General features: G+C 34.6%; 2 protein-coding genes across 9 annotated transcripts in view; one reads left to right on the forward strand and one right to left on the reverse strand.

The window, feature by feature from the left end:
- LOC136031773 (FMRFamide receptor-like) overlaps positions 1 to 17322 on the reverse strand; it is a 173784-nt gene that overhangs the window by 61998 nt on the left and 94464 nt on the right. For 3 of the 7 annotated variants that reach the window (XM_065711532.1, XM_065711533.1, XM_065711531.1), the window contains exon 2: positions 5786 to 5835. The exons of 1 other annotated variant lie outside the window; for it this stretch is intronic. In XM_065711532.1, coding sequence (XP_065567604.1) covers positions 5786 to 5808 — 23 coding nt within the window. In that variant the 5' untranslated portion in view covers positions 5809 to 5835. Of the gene's footprint in view, positions 1 to 4182; positions 4225 to 5785; positions 5836 to 10939; positions 10983 to 17322 lie in introns of those variants that run through there. 3 more of the 7 variants (XM_065711536.1, XM_065711530.1, XM_065711534.1) reach the window with 2 other exon arrangements.
- Positions 1 to 17322, forward strand: part of LOC136031772 (glycogen [starch] synthase-like) — a 94884-nt gene that overhangs the window by 24224 nt on the left and 53338 nt on the right. The gene's annotated exons all lie outside the window — the stretch shown is intronic.

The following is a 17322-nucleotide window of genomic DNA, read 5'->3' on the forward strand; positions in this document are numbered from 1 at the left end:
AAAAGAAACAATGAGAAAATAAATAAAACCTTTTTTCACCTGGAAGTAATGAGTAGCATAAAAACTTGAAACGAACATAAAATATTACGTATATAAGAAGGTTTTCTTCTTCACAATACCTTGCTCTTTGCGCTAAAGTATTTTTAGTTATTTCAACTATTTATTCTACGACCTTTGTGATTCAGGGGTCATTCTTAAATATTTGGGATAAAATTCAAACTTTAGTGTAAAGAGCAAAGTATTGACGAGGGGGCAAACCCCCTCATATACATAATAAAAATACACAATTATAGAAGCTCGTTACGTAACTTAATTCGTAAGGTACGTATGTTTATTACTAACAAAAACGTTCGCACAAAAAAAAAAATCCAAAAATCTATTTGAATTTTTAAGTAACCGAAAATTGGAGGGCAACTAGGCCTCCTCTCCCAACCTTTTTTATCAAAATCATCCGATCAAAAATATGAGAAAGCCATTTAGTAAAGAAAACATTAATATACAAATTTTGTTTTAATTATTCATGTGCGGTGAGCCAAAATGAAAACATGCATTAAATAAAAAACGTTCAGAAATTAAATAAAAACACATATTTTTTTAAATGCAAGTTAGGAGCAACATTCCAACTTAAAACGAACAGAAATTATTCCGTATTTGAAAGAGTTTGTCCCCTCCGTAACGCCTCGCTCTTTACGCTAGAGTTTTTTATTGTTTTAAAAAGTAGAGTTGTGAGAAAGAGTCAAACTTTAGCGTAAAAGCAAGGCGTTGCGGAGGGGACAACCTATTTCATATACGGAATAATTTCTGTTCGTTTTAAGTTTTAATGTCACTCCTTGCTTGCAGTTAAAAAAAAAACATATTTTTTTATTTAATCCAATTAAATGGTCCATGTGTTCCAAGATTATTTCTTAAATAATTGGGACAAAAGCCAGACTTTAGCATAAAGAGCAAGGGATTGAGAAAGGGGCAGTCCCCTTGTGCATGAATAATCTGAAAAAACGTCATCACTTAGTGGGTTTTTTTTTCTGTTCATTTATTATGCTTATTTATTTATTTCTTTATTTTTATTGATTTTATATTTTTTTTTTTACTTGCTTGTATAAGAACAAACTAAGTGGAAAAACTATTAGATTATAGCTTTTTATTAGTCTTTATTTTTTTCTATAAAAATAATCATTTGCAAAATATTTAGAATTGAATGTTGCGATTCCCTAGCCATTGTAACGCCACTGTTACCTGATAACAATTTCAAAATCAGGCATCAAGTCAAACACAACCAAAAAACTTTTTCAAGGACATAAATTCATTTCTGAATTCGAATTTCTCAGATCCAGACCTATTATCAAACAGTTCGTGCTAACAAACTATAGTAAGGAGTGACCCGGCTCAATAGTAACCAAAAATCTAAAAAATGGAATTTAGATACCAATAGCTGCATCAAAAAAATTGTGTTTTAAAGCTGAATTTAAATATATAAGTTCCATCGAGTTTAGTCTTACCCATCAAAAAGTTACCAGCCTGAGAAAATTTGCCTTTTTTAAGAAAATATGGGGAAAACCCCCCTAAAAGTCATAGAGTCTTAACGAAAATCACACCATCGGGCTCAGCGTATCAGAGAACCCTAAGAAGTTTCAAGCTCCTATCTACAAAAATGTGGAATTTTGTATTCTTTGCCAGAAGTCAGATCACGGATGTGTGTTTATTTGTTTGTTTGTTTGTTTGTTTTTTTCCCTAGGGAAGTCGTATCGACCCAGTCGTCCTAGAATGTTGCGAGAGGGTTCATTCTAACGGAAATGGAAAGTTCTAGTGCCCTTTTTAAGTGACCAAAAAAATTGGAGGGCACCTAGGCCTCCTCCTACGCTAATTATTTTCCCAAAGTCACCGGATCAAAATTCTGAGATAGCCATTTTATTTAACGTAGTTGAAAAACCTTATAACTATGTCCTTGGGGACGACTTACTCACTCACAGTCCCCGTAAAAGGGGCCAAAAGTTACAAAATTTGACCAATGCTTACATATAGTAATGGTTATTGGGAAGTGTACAGACGTTTTCAGGGGGGTTTGGTTGGGGGAGGGGTTGAGAAGAGGGGGATATGTTGGGGGAACTTTTCATCAAGGAATTAGTCATGGGGGAAGACAATTTCCATGAAGGTAGCACAGGATTTAAAAAAAGCATTATTGTAAAAAGCATTATTATAAAAAGCATTATAAAAACAAGCGTTATTTAAAAAAAAAATAATTAAAAAATACATATGAAAAAGTTTTTTCAACTGGAAGTAAGGAGCAGCAATAAAACTTAAAACGAACAGAAGTTATTACGCATTTGAGGGGCTCACCTCCTCCTAATACCACGCTCTTTACGCTAAAGTATTTTATATAATTTCAACTATTTATTCTACGGCTTTTGTGATTCAGGGGTCATTCTTAAGGAATAGGGACAAAATGTAAGCTTTAGTGTAAAGAGCGAGGTACTGACGAGGGGGTGAACCCCCTCATACACGTAATAAAAACATGAGAATACAAACGTTCGTTACATAAGCTAATTCGTAAATTAAGTATATCTTTTATTAATAAAAACATTCGTAAAAAAATAAAATTCTAGTTGCCTTTTTAAGTAACCAAAAAATCGGAGGGCAACTAGGCCTTCTCCCCCGCTCCTTTTTTCTCAAAATCATTCTATCAAAACTATGAGAAAGCTATTTAGCCAAAAAACGTTAATTTTGTTTTAATTATTCATCTGCGGAGAGTTAAAGTCAAAACATGCATTGATTCGATAACGTTCAGAAATTAAATGAAAAAAAATGGGTTTTTTTAACTGAAAGTAAGGAGCGAAATTAAAACTTAAAACGAACAGAAACTAGACCTACGTTGCCTGAGCAACGTGAAGTGTTGTGGCAAAATTTGTCCGGCTTCGCCGAATAAAGTGTTGCGAGAGCAACGCTTTGGTTTTGTTTCTTTGCTCTCGGTTAAACGCTGAAGTTGTCAGCCTATCGAAGCTTTTAAAACTTTATGTTCAAAGAAGACCGCGATCAGTAATCACATGATCAAAGGCTATTCCTCAGCGTTGAAAAAACAACAATAACAGAAGAATATTGAAAGAAGGGACTAAATTGACTTTGCAGCCAGTTGAACTTTATCCTTTTCAATCGTAGACATCGTGACGGATCGATACTTGGAACAATATCTTATATAATCTGGTTGGTATTGTAAAGCTATCCGTAACTTTTTAGGATTAAAATACCATAGATGACACTCTATTAATTATTACAAAACTGCCTCGTTGTTTTACGTTATCGTTTGTACCCGTTGCGTAAACACTTAATTCTAGGTTACAGTGAGTATGGGTAGGCTACACCAGCTAGCAAAAGTTACAAACCCTTCTTCACTAAAGATGATTGTAGCCTAACAGACGATTATTACTTACAAGTCCCATACATGTCTTACTACTGGAACCAACTCGGTCTTACCATCAAATACACTGGAAACAAATAATAGGTACACCAAATAGCAAAATTTGCAAACCCCTCACTGCCGAAGATGATTATGAGCTAACAGCCGATCCTTCCTTACAAGTCCCGTACATATCTCACAATTGGTATCGGAATATTTTTGGTTTCAGTGTGTACCCTACTGCTGAAGTTGTCAACCCCTTGAAACTTTCAAACTAGTATATCTCATGAAGAAATTTGTGTACCAAAAAATGGATGACATATAGTTTGATCAGCTCAACAAGAGCTATCGATTGCCGTCGAAAAAAAATTATATCTGTCTTAGTTCAAAAGTTGATTTTTTTTTTTTTGCCGTAGGTCAACTTTCTAACCTCAGCACTTAGAAAGAAGCAAAGGACAAGCTCCAATTTCTTTAGTATTGACAGAACTTTTAAAGTTTAAGAGGTACATCTGATAACATTTCTCTACCTCAATCGCAAGTCCGAAAACATATGATAAACCAAACAAAATCACGGCAGCACTTTCGGACCCGTTGGAAAATGCCGCTTTTTTGCTTCTGTAAATTTTTCTATTTATCCCTACGCACCACATTTTTTTTTCAAGTTGAAAAATCACCAGTTTGCCACAGGGATGGGTCAACTGGTGAATCCAGCCCAAAAAAGAGCCATTTTGACTAAAGGACATCCCCTACACAAGCACAAATTATGCTCCAGGGTTTACTCCCCTTCTACAAACCTTAAATAATTGGATATTCACCAGCCCTTATTGTTTCCTTTCTATCCCATTCCTCGGGCAAGCGTAATCTGTAACTGGAATATATTTTGCTTTTCTTATAAACCTTACTACAAACCTTTCCACAGAAGAGTTCGCTCAGAGTCAAGACCACCTTTTCAAAGATCGTAAGCTAAGTTTAGCTGGAAGTAAAACTACAAAAAAGTAAGTGTTTTATTTTGGCATATCTTATAATATCACCATAAAATAACTTAGTTCTGTTTATATTTTTGCCTTATATTTATTTATTTTATGTAGATTAACGTTTATATTACATTAATTTTACATAAGATTTAATCTACATTACATTTTTACCTTTTTTACGTATAATCTTCCCGTTGCATTTCTGATTGATCTTGTGTTCTGTAAATTTTTACATAACATTTGAATATGCAGTATATTAAATCTTAAATGTATTCAGGAGCGTTGTTCGGAGGGAGGGGGGAAGAGGGGGCAGCTGTCCCCCCAATAATGTGGCGAAAAAAATATTATATATCCCATGCTCCTTGACTATCCAGATATAGACTCATCTTGTTCCCCCCTGTAAAAATGCTAGAGATTCACCCATGATTGCATTATTGTTTTACCTACTACTAGTGCTATAGCATACTGCAGTACCAAGCCACTTGAGGCCAACACAGCTGCACACGTTCCTCCTCGGCCCAACCTACTCAAAGCTTCACTCTTCACCTCCACCTCCACCCAGTTCCAACTTCCGTTAAATCCTTCCTTGAGACTTCTTCTCAGCCCATTCAGGACGACAAGATTTTCGTGTTGGCCTAGATAGATGGCAAAAAGGACGATCTTTGTTAATCTATCATCCTTTATCAACAAAACATCTCAACTTGTATCTCATTATAGTCCAAGAAAGTAAGATAGAAGAAAATTTAAGAATTAATTTAGATTCATTTATTCTAATTTAAATTAATTTAAATTAGAAGTAAATTTCTTTATTTCACTTTTTTGATGATCATTATCATCACTATAGCTTCCAATATTCTAACGTTGGCTCGCAAACAAATCTTTCTATTCTTCCAAACTTTTTCTAAAAGTGAAAACAAAACCACCCTGGGCTTTGGCTATTCTACTTTTTACATCTTCCATCCACCATCTTTGCTAATAATACTACCCAGGCTAGTTATGCTATCCACTTTATAGGTCTCCTCGATGTCTAACAGCACTCTTTCACCTTTATTTATTCCTAGTCTAAACGATTCATACATCTTTCAAACCAATTCATACATCCTGAACTAAAAAATCTCCAAAAATACGTTCATTTTGCTAATATTTTATCTAGTACACTCAAATCACCTGTATAGTCAAAATCCTGGATTGAATCTAAAAAAAAACTTATATTAATGTCTGATATCCTTTCTTTTCGAGTTTTGTTTCTCAAAATAGATCACATTGAGTAATTTTTCCCGGAAAGAAAAATATTGTAATTTGTTACAGAACATCCTCTTTAAGATATAATACCGCCGTAATTAAAGTTTTAACAGCTAGTCGGAAACAGGCCTGGTCTTGAGACTTGGTGCGGTATAGAAATAAATAAAGAAGCATAACTTACGTAGAAACAAGATGGTCTTCCATTCTCCACAGCGGAACTTGCTTCCAGGCCTGAAATGAACTGTCAAATTTAGAATGTCATTTATCATTCTAAAACGATGGGTCTTTTACGCAATAAGCTAAGAATCCGGCATTTGTGTACATCACCCTGTCCAAAGTAACAAAACAAATAATTCTTAACGCAGGACGAAAGGCGCATTCTAAGTTACGCTGGTGAGATGTTGAAAAACATGTAAACGCACTAATGTTGACTTAACATCGCCACTTAAGGATTCATGTTAAGGAGATACGGATTCAATTACAGTATGCTTCTGTTGCCAACTGGTTTGAGCCTGGATTTTCATTTAACTTTTAACGGATTAAACAAAAAAAACAGGTTTTTTGAACTGAAAGTAAGGAGCAACATTAAAACTTCATACGAACAGAAATTATTATGTAAATAAAGGGTATTACCCATCCTCAACACCTCACCCTTTAAAAAGAATGAAATTTCTTAAATTTTTTTTTTACGCTAAAGTTTCTTAGTACTTTTAAAAAGGCGTCTTATTGTTCTAATTAAACAGCCCTTGTGTTTCAGGAGTCATCCTTAAAGAGTTGTGACAAAATTCAAACTTTAGCGTAAAGAGCGAGGTGTTGAGGGGGAGCAACACCCTTCATTTACGTAATAATTCGTTATAAGCTTTAATGTTGGTTCTTCTTTTCAGTTGGAAAAAATTGTTTCTTTTTATTTAAGTTCTGATCATTTTTAAATTATGCCAGAAAATCTGGCCCTACATCCATGGAGAGACGCCCCTCCTCACGGGAATATCCTTTAGACAATTCAATTTCGGTTAAAATTCACCCCGAAATAAATACTATTAACAACTTCACGCCTATAATTGAGATAGAAAAGAGAAAGCAAGACAGGCATAAAGAATCCGTTCTAAGAAATCTGGCAAATTCCCCCAGTGTGTAATTTCCCCTGACAATTTCACTCCCTTGAAACTTCCCTCTCCATGGAAAATTCCCCCATGGAAAAGCCCGGCAGAAAATTCCTCCCTCCCCCAATCGAAAATGTATGCATACACTCCAATATCAAATACTATATGTAAAAAAAGGGCAGACTTTATAACTTAAAGACTTTCCCCAGCGGTACTGGGGGGGAAGGGTTCTTGTTATACTCAAAGGCATGGTTATTGGGCCTTTCAACTATGATGTACAAAATGGCTATCTCAAATTTTTGATCAGACGATTTTGGGAAAGAAGGAGTTGGGAGGGGGCCTAGTTGTCCTCCAATCTTTTTTATCGCTTAAACAGTGCACTAGAACTTTTAATTTCCACCGAAATGAGCCCTCTCGGTACATTCTTTGACCACTGGGTAGAAGCCATCACCCCCTGGGAGAAAAAACAACAAATAAACACGCATCTGTGATCTTTCTTCTGGCAAAAAATACAAAATTCCACATTATTGCGGATAGGAGCTTGAAACCTTTATAATAGGGTTATCTTATACACTGAATCTGATGGCCCGAATTTCATTAAGATTCCATGACTTTTAGGGGCGTTTTCCCCTTTTTTCGAAAACCGAACAAATTTTCTCACGCTTGTAACCTGTAATGGGTATGAATAAACTTAATGAAATTTATATATCTGAAATCAGCATAATTATAAAATTCTTTTGATATATCTATTGGTATCAAAACTTGGTTTTTGGAGTTTTGATTACTATTGAGTCGGGTTGCTCTTAACTTACAGATTGTTACCACGAACTGTTTGATAAAACTTCAAGTATCCTATCAAAATTGAAAACTAGTCTTTTCGTAGCTTATTGGAATCGTCAAGCCAGTCTATATATAGCTGAAGTTCAAATTTGATGACTTGTTCCTTGTGAGCGGTTTCAATTAAATAACTAAGACACAAAATTTTCGTTTCAATGTTCAGGACATTACTACAACTTAAAATAAAAACTATTTGAAAACACTATAAGCAGTCATAGTTTTAAATTGTGCTCACTAAAGTTTAACCTGTAATTTACCGAAAACGTATTAAATTAAAGCAAATTTTGCTTGTTTTAAAATAAAAATATTTTCGTAATTCTTGAATTTTTAGACTCTGTTTTAAACTGAGTCCTCAAAAACATTCATTACTTTTAGCGAAGAACTGTTGCAACTTCAGTGTAAATTCAAACAAACAAGCTATTAGGATTTAATATTCAGACCAGTACTAAAACTCAAAATGAAACCAAATGAAAAGCCATAATCCGATGCTTTTTCACTGAAATCTAACTTGTACTTTACTGAAAACATAACAAAGTTCAACAAACACAGCCCGTTGCTAAAAACAAACTTTTCACTTATGTTTAAATTGTTGTTGTTAGACTAGGCCTTTGTTTATCTTTTAAACGGGATCATCAGAAACACATGTTGTTTTTAGCATAGAACTTAAGTTTCAGTATAACTCGTGGGGGTCTTAAGAGGCAATGGGCCCCAAACACCTTAGGTAATAAATACCTGATTCATCTCTTAACGCTGTTCTTTGCTTTCATGCGACATTTAAACTTTTAATTCAACTTCCCTACTTTTTCAATTTTTGTTAACTTTTATAAACAAACACTTCTTTGTTGCTTGAAACGAATAATCATCTCCTGCTCTTGAAAAATCATACAAGCGCCTTTGATAGCCACAGTTTTCTACACCTAATCCTTTCATTATTGAGAAAAAACAAACCGTCGATTGTTAGTGCAAAGTCATATAATGTTATACAATATAAAAAGCAAAATGAATAGTAAGACAAGCCCTTTTTGTTGTAGTTCCCACATTTATTTTGAACTTGTGATTAGCGTACTGTAAACTTACTCACTAGCAATCAATTGGTTGCTAAAATGCAATCAATTGACAACCTCAAGTGTTTTACCGATTTCCGAAACATTTGTGATGCTTCAAAATCAAACTCATGTTTAAAAATAAACTATAAAAAACAAATGCTACTTTCAGTAACACATCATCTTTACGAAATAAAGTTTGACGAAGATGAAGTATGTTTATTGGGTAAGCTCCGTCCGATGTAAGCCACAACCTCAAACGAGCCACATGAAACTTAACACCAGCAGAACTAAAGTTCTATAAAGATTGAAATTCAAAACGACCAGAAATTACATTTAAAGAATAAGTGAAACCCAAAAAGAACATAAATTAGAATAAATGATCATGTCAACACAAAGATGTCATTTACTGATGTGGACGAATAAATAAATCTTAAAACGAGCAAAGATCAGATTGAATATTTATTTCAAACTTAAAACGAACGAAAAAAACTTCAAGCAGGCATTTCGCTACTCCCCCCTCCCCTCTCCCTAAATCGGAAAAGTTCTAAAGTCTAGTGCGTCATTTGCGTTTTATTGAAAACTATCTGTATTTAAACAGCGTGCTTTGTTTTTCAAAACATCGACGAGAAATAAAAAAAAAAATCAAACGCTTCATGGTAACGAACTGTAAGTAAGGAGCGAAACAGCATACTAGTAACCGAAACTCCAAGAAGCAGAGTTTTGATAACAATAGATACATCAAAAGAATCTAATTTATATGCTTATTAAAATATGTAAAATCTATCAAATTTCATAGTACTCATCTAAATCTACGAGCCTGAGAAAATTTGCCCAAGTTCTAAAAAAAAGAGGAAACACCCCCACAACATCAAGTGATCTCAATGAAAGTCACTCCACTAGATTTAGCAAATCAGAGAACCCTCCTGTAGATGTTTCAAGCTCCTATGTACAAAAATGCGGAAATTTCTATTTTTTTTTGTCAGAAGAAAAATCGTAGGGATCGTAGAAGTTTGAGAGAGGGCTCATTTGACCGTAAATCAAAAGTTGTAGAGCCCTTTTTAAGTTACCCAAAATGTCAGAGGACATCTATCCCCCCTCAAGCGCTCATTTTTTCACCAAGATCACCCGATCAAAATTTTGAGATTGCCATTTTGTTCAGTAAAGTCTAAAAATCTAATAACTATGTTTTTGAGGATGACTTAACCACCACAGTCTCCGGTGGAAGGGCTGCAGGTTATGAACTTGGCCATAACTTACATATAGTTTTGGTTATTGGGAAGTATACAGACGTTTTTCCAGGGGATTTTCCAGCTAGGGGCAGAAGGGCGTTATGTGGGAGGGTCTTTCCATGGAGGGCCAGCAGGTTTTCCCAGCATTATGTAAAAAGGGATCAGAAACTGAATAAACAAAAATAAGTTTTTTAACTGAAAGTAAGGAGCAACATTAAAACTTAAAACGAACAGAAATTATTACGTATACGAGGGGGGTCGCCCCCTCGTCAATACCTCACTCTTTACGCTAAAGGTTTTATGACTTTTAAAAGTGCTATTTATTCTAGTTAAACGGTATTTGTGATTCAGGAGTCATTCTTAATGAATGAGGACAAAATTCAAAATTTAGAATAAAGAGTGAGAGGTATTGGAGAGGTGGTGACCTCCCTCATATACGTAATAATATCCATTGATTTTAAGCTTTAATATTGCTCTTTACTTTTATTTAAAAAATTTTTATTTAATCACCGATAATAATCTGGAAAACTAAAAATAACTAATGAAAATAAACTGAATATTTAGTATGTAATGATAGTAGTCCATGGCAACACAACATTTCAAGATTTTAATTGCAAATGTAAAAAAATGTGTATTGTATCATTTGTTTTTCAGTAAATTGAAAATGATGCAAAAGGCTTTAGAGCTTTAAAACTTTTTTGAAGGAGAGGAAGGTGTGATCCCAGCCTTAACAGTAGCATACAAAATTTTGTTGATACAAACTATGATTCGACAGGATGAAACACAGAAAGATTTACTTCTCTGTCTCAAAATATTTACCAAAGACTTTGTAAAGAGTAAAATAAAAGATAAAAAAAAAACTTTCAAGCAAACACATTTATTACCGAATACACGAAAAGGTAAAGTTTCTTTCCCTGCTATATCTAAATAATAATTTCTTATAAGAAATTTTTTTTTACTTTTTAGTACCTTCGGAAATAAAGTGTTTTTTAAGTTTTTAAATGTTTTTTTTTATTCTACAGTTGGTTAAACTGTACGGAAAAGCAAGCTTAATCCCTAGTTCCCCTACACTGCTTGTTGCAAAATATCGCAGCGATTTTGCTAATCACGGACAATTTCTTACCAGAATTTTTGCAGTAAAACCCATACTCCCCTTCGTTGAAGTATTGAAACACATGCAAGAAACATGTTCAGAAATCAAATGAATAGCTATTCGCTTAATTATTTATAAGCTATTATCTCTAAATTACAATTCTTCTCCTTTTACGCAGCAAAAATAGAAGTTCCGCAGCAGCAAAAGGATTGAAACTCATGTTGTGTAAGATAACTTAAGGCTAGATGATAATTATCCCCATTATGCTAGTGATTTTCCAAGGATTTTCGTGTGTGTCTTTTTTTTGGCAAAATATGTCCGTCTTTTAAATTGCGTTTTTTTTATAAATCACAGCATATGGGAACTGAGGGTACCTCAGAGTCTGACTCCCTACAGACACAATTATCGGAGATTCAGCAGTTTCAATTCTCCCACCGTGAGAACTAGCATCTGCCAGAAGAAGGCCTGAGTGATTCGCTATTAACAAGAACTACTCAGCAGTTAGAAAAAGACAAATGGAAAAATTGACCTTTGATGTCCTTAAAACCATCAAGAAGAGGGCTAAAATGACCACTACTTAAACTAAACAGTTTTTCAATAAACAGCTTCTGCTTTAGGAATACCATTGATGCTGATATTCTGTTACAGAGATTATTCAGTCTTAGTTGGACTGTCGTCGCAGTCAGACAACAACAAGTGTTTCGCATTCAGGTGCAATAGAGTGCAATAAATCTTTCGATTTGAAAATATTTACAGCAATTATTATTGCACGAAAACATACACTTTGGAATGGTAAAGGTCGTCTAAATACTAAATTTCCCATTTTTTTCAGATAAAATCTTGAATTTTCCAGCAATTCACCAGTTCATAAAATTTTAAATTTGATTGTTTAGTTTTTCATTCAGATGACTCTCGTTTTTGGGGGGGTCTTTCTTAAAGTGATATAAATCTTGTAAATAACGGCTTTTGAAGGCTAACGGGAGTCCAATGCATAGGGCCACGAGCCTAGTGGTTTCACTGCGAGGCCCTGGTACTCGGCAGGACTCTATATACAGATTCCCATTCTCGCTTTTCTTCTAGCCGCGGACAATTTGAGCTTTTTCTTGATTTCATGACTACACCACAGGCTCGATACAGTCATGCTTGGAAAAATACGAATTCTTTCTTAAAGCTGCGACCTATTAAGATCGTTCTTGCGGCAAGAAATGTCAAGTTGCCAGTTTTAAGAAGAAAAAAGACAACTATGTATATGATTTCGAGGCCAGGACCTGTCATAGCTACGGGACAGGCTTGTCTATATTGAATGTCACTGTCACTTATCTTTTAACCACAGACAATGAGAGCCTCTTCTTGATGTCATGGCGTCATTATAGGCTTGATACAACAACCATGAGAAAATAAAAAATTATTCCTTAAAGCTACGAGCTTCTTAGATCATTTTAGTGGCCAGAAATGTCAACATACCAGTTAAGAAAAAAACTATGTAGCTAATTTAGAAACCGGGCCCCTGCACAGCCTTGGCATTTGGCGTGCGGCAGGCTTCTATATATGGACTGTCATTGTCGCTTGTTTTCTAACCACGAACAGTTTGAGCATTTTCTTGGTGTCGTCACGTCACCATAGGTTGGAAGTAGCCACCCTGTGAAAAATGTGAACTCATTCTTAAAGTAGTGACCTATTTAAATTATTCTTGCGGTATGAAATGCCAATTTGCCAGTTTTAAGAAGAAAAAAAACTTGGCAGCCGATTTTGAGGCCGGGTCCCGTCATGGCTATGTGATATGCTTGTTTAAATGGATTCTCACTGTTACTTAGCTTGTAACCACAAAGAATATGAGCCACTTCTTAATATGACGGCGTCATTAATAGGCTCGATTTAACAACCATGGGAAAAATACAAATTCTTCCTCAAAGTTGTAACCTTTTTAGATCGTTTTAGTGGCCGGAAATGTTAATATGTCAGTTAAGAAAAAAACTATGCAGCCGATTTAGAAACAGGGCTCCGGTACTGCCCTGATGCTTGGTGGTCTTCAGGTTTCTATATTTGGATTGTCTTTTTCGCTTGTTTTTTAACCATAGATAACTTGAGCCTTTTGTCCATGTCGTGACGTCACTACAGGTTGGATACAGCCACCCTGGCAAAAATACGAATTTTTTTTTTAAAGTTGTGACCTATTTAGATCGCTCTTGTGGCCAGAAATGTCAATTTGCCAGTTTTAAGAAAAAAAATGGCTTGTATGTATTGTCACTTTTCTTGTAACTGCAGATAATGTGATCCTCTTCTTGATGTCATGGCGTCACCATAGGCTCGATACAACCACCATGGGAACAAATTCTTCCTTAAAGTTGTGACCTTCTTAGATTGTTTTAGTGGGCAGAAATGTCAATGTGCTGGTTAAAAAAAAAAAAAAAAAAAAAGAAAAAAAAAACATGTAGCCGATTTCACAGCCAAGCCCCGGCACTCGGCATGTGTTAGGCTTGCATATATTGATTCTCGTCGTAAGTAGCAACCTCCAAATGAGTCAGCTTTGTCTGTTAATTTTTCCTCGTTAAAATGGAGGGCTCCCCAATAGCACAATTCCTTGTTTTTCACTCCATTTTTACACGCTCTGATGCTCGCTTTCTCGCAATTGCTTGTAATTCCTACTGCCCCTTATCTTTTAACCGTATATTTCCTTGTACTCGCTGTGGAATATCTTTTAGCCGCATATTTCTTTGCTCTTCACTTTTGTTTTTCAGTAGTTTTAGTTCTTATTGTCGCTTATCTTCAAACTGTATGTTTTTTGTTCTTCACTTTTGTTTTTGGCTCATTGTAATTGTTTCTGACCGAAGTTTTCCGACGATATGTATTTGTTCTTCATTTTCGTTAATCATTGCCCTAGACATTTTTAATGCCCTTTACCTTAGCTGCTCAGATTTGTCTTGTTAAGTTTGATGGTCTAGATTATTCAATTGTCCTCTACACTTGGTATTTTATGCTTAGCTATGTTTCTTTTATAATTCCGCAGGCGTCATTGACTTAAGAATGATACGTTCACTCCAAGGAGGCTGTGAAACTGATTTAATACATTCCCTTGAAATGTACTCATAAATATGACGTCAATCGTATGATATTTCTTGTCAATCATGCTTCTTGCGTAATTTGTCTATATCATAGACACTGCGAACGATATAACCACTACTGAGGCAAATATGACAAAGGTATGATCTTCGAATATATTGATAAATATGACGTAGCTCATATGAATTTTTTTTTCCTAAAATTAGGGCTCTTAACAAATTTTCTCAAACTTTTGACTTATTATATAAATCGTTTTTTTTTTAGGTCAGAAAATCCCACTACACTAATTTTCCCAAAAAATATAGCCGTTTTCAAAAAAAAAATTATTGCTCGTTTAAAAATATAGTATATATACATATACAATATATATATATATATACATATATATATATATATATATGTATATATATATATATATATATATATATATATATATATATATATATATATATATATATATATATATATATATATATATATATATATATATATACTAGCTGTTGGGGTGGCGCTTCGCGCCATCCCAACACCTAGTTGGTGGGGCGCTTCGCGCCCCCCCAGGCCCCCCCGCGCGCGTAAGTCGTTACGCGCCATATTAGTTTCGCGCCATTGTAGTTGTGTCCCTGTGTCCCACCTGTGAATAGAGATAGATATAAATATATGTTTTTAACTACGTAAAACATGCGAATATACAACATTCTTCGCTGTCCCATTGTCTGTGCATATAAATAGATTGTCAGGTTTACTGACTCTTGAACATGCAACATATAATTGTCCATGGGAAAAACAATCCGTATTCAGATATATACCTCATTATTCTAATGATGTGTCCCTGTGTCCCGGTCGTCATTTATATTCCCTGTATCCCGGTCGTCATTTGTGTCCCGGTGTCCCAGTTTGTAATTTCTCTTTGAGTGTCCCGGTCGTCATTTACATTCCCTGTGTCCCGGTGTCCCGGTCGTCATTTGTGTCCCGGTGTCCCGGTCTGTAATTTCTATTCGAACAATCCCTGTGTCCCGGTCGTCATTTATATATCCCGCCTGTGCCCCCGGCGTCCCCGTTGTAGTTGTGTCCCTGTGTCCCGGTCGTCATTTATATTCCCTGTGTCCCGGTCGTGATTTGTGTCCGGGTGTCCCAGTCTGTAATTTCTCTTTGAGGTTCCCGGTCGTCACTTATATTCCCTCTGTCTCGGTCGTCATTTGTGTCCCGGTCTGTAATTTCTCTTTGAGTGTTTTTTCTTTTTAGTTTTTTTTTAGTTTTTTACCTTTTTTCAGTTTTGTTTTTTTTCTTTATTTTTCAGCGTCACTATGAAGTACATATCGACGAACCTTTGTTTTTTTAACTTAAATCTGGTAGGCATTGATGACCTTATCCAAGTCAAAATCCCAAACCCAATCATCATCGCTATCATTTTCAGTTTTGATATGTTTTGACTCTCGCTGTCCAGGTGGATTTTCATCTAACTGCGCGGTTTTGCGTTCAAATACCGTTAATGACGTCACCGTCAAAGCAAAAATGACGACAACTAATTTCATGACGTCAGTCAACACAGAAACATGACGTCACCTGATCCACAGACAGACAGACAACTTATTTTTATATATATCTATATCTATCTATATATATAAAAATAAGTTGTCTGTGTGTGGATCTGTGGATCAGGTGACGTCATGTTTGTTCGCATATGACGTCTGAATTATTTCACACTAATACAAAAGAAGAAAAAAACTAAAAAAGGTAAAAACTACAAAAAAAACTAAAAAGAAAAAAAAAACTAAAAAAGCTAAAAAACTAAAAAAAACTAAAAAAAGGTAAAAATCTAATAACTAAAAAAAAAACTGAAAAAAATAAAAAAAGGCAAAAACTACAAAAAAAATAAAAACTAATAAAAAAAACTAAAAAAGATAAAAAACTAAAAAAACTAAAAAAAAACTAAAAAAAGGTAAAAAACTAAAAAAAACTAAAAACTAAAAAAGAAAAAAACTAAAAAAAAGGAAAAAACTGAAAAATAAAAGAGAAAAAGAAAACTAAAAAAATATGAATAAATATATATAAAAATAAGTTGTTTGTGGGTTATGTCTGTCTGTCTGTCTGTCGAGTGACGTCGTGTTTGTCCGCATATGACGTCTGAATTATTTCACACTAATACAAAAGAAGAAAAAAAACTAAAAAAGGTAAAAACTACAAAAAAAACTAAAAAGAAAAAAAACTAAAAAAGCTAAAAAACTAAAAAAAAACTAAAAAAAGGTAAAAAACTAAAAAAAGGCAAAAACTAAAAAAAAACTAAAAACTAATAAAAAACTAAAAAAGCTAAAAAACTAAAAAAACTAAAAAAACTAAAAAAAGGTAAAAAACAAAAAAAAACTAAAAACTAAAAAAGAAAAAACTAAAAAAAAGGAAAAAACTGAAAAATAAGAGAAAAAGAAAACTAAAAAAATATTAATAAATATAAAAAATATAAATATAAATATAATATAAATTAGCAATCAACAAAGCACCGAGACACAAATGACGACCGGGACACAGGGAGTATAAATGACGACCAGGACATAAGTAAAAAAAAAAAACTAAAAAAACGGTAAAAACTACAAAAAAACTAAAAACTAATAAAAAAACTAAAAAATCTAAAAATCTAAATAAACTAAAAAAGAAAAAAGGAAAAAAATAAAGGAGAAAAACAAAACTAAAAAACGAATGTATATACAGACCGGGACACCAGGATACAAATGACGACCGGGACACAGGGAATATAAATGACGACCGGGACACAGGGACACAACTACAATGGGGACGCCGGGGGGCACAGGGGGATATAAATGACGACCGGGACACCGGGACACAAGGAATATAAATGACGCCCGGGACACTCAAAGAGAAATCACAGACTGGAACACCGGGACACAAATGACGACCGGGACACAGGGACATAACTACAAAGGGGACGCCGGGGTGCACAGGGGGATATATAAATGACGATGGCGACTCAGGGAATGGTCGATTAGCAATCACCATCAACAAAGCTCAAGGGCAATCATTAGAATCATGAGGTATAGATCTGAATACGGATTGTTTTCCCACGGACCATTATATGTTGCATGTTCAAGAGTCGGTAAACCTGACAATCTATTTATATGCACAGACAATGGGACAGCAAAGAATGTTGTATATTCGCAAGTTTTACGTAGTTAAAAACATATATATATATATATATATATATATATATATATATATATATATATATATCTATATTCACAGGTGGGACATAGGGACACAACTACAATGGCGCGTAACTAATATGGCGCGTAACGACTTACGCGCGCGGGGGGGCTTGGGGGGGGGGGGGCGCGAAGCGC

The sequence above is a fragment of the Artemia franciscana genome, chromosome 10, assembly GCF_032884065.1.
Source record: "Artemia franciscana chromosome 10, ASM3288406v1, whole genome shotgun sequence".
NCBI classification, from domain to species: domain Eukaryota; kingdom Metazoa; phylum Arthropoda; class Branchiopoda; order Anostraca; family Artemiidae; genus Artemia; species Artemia franciscana.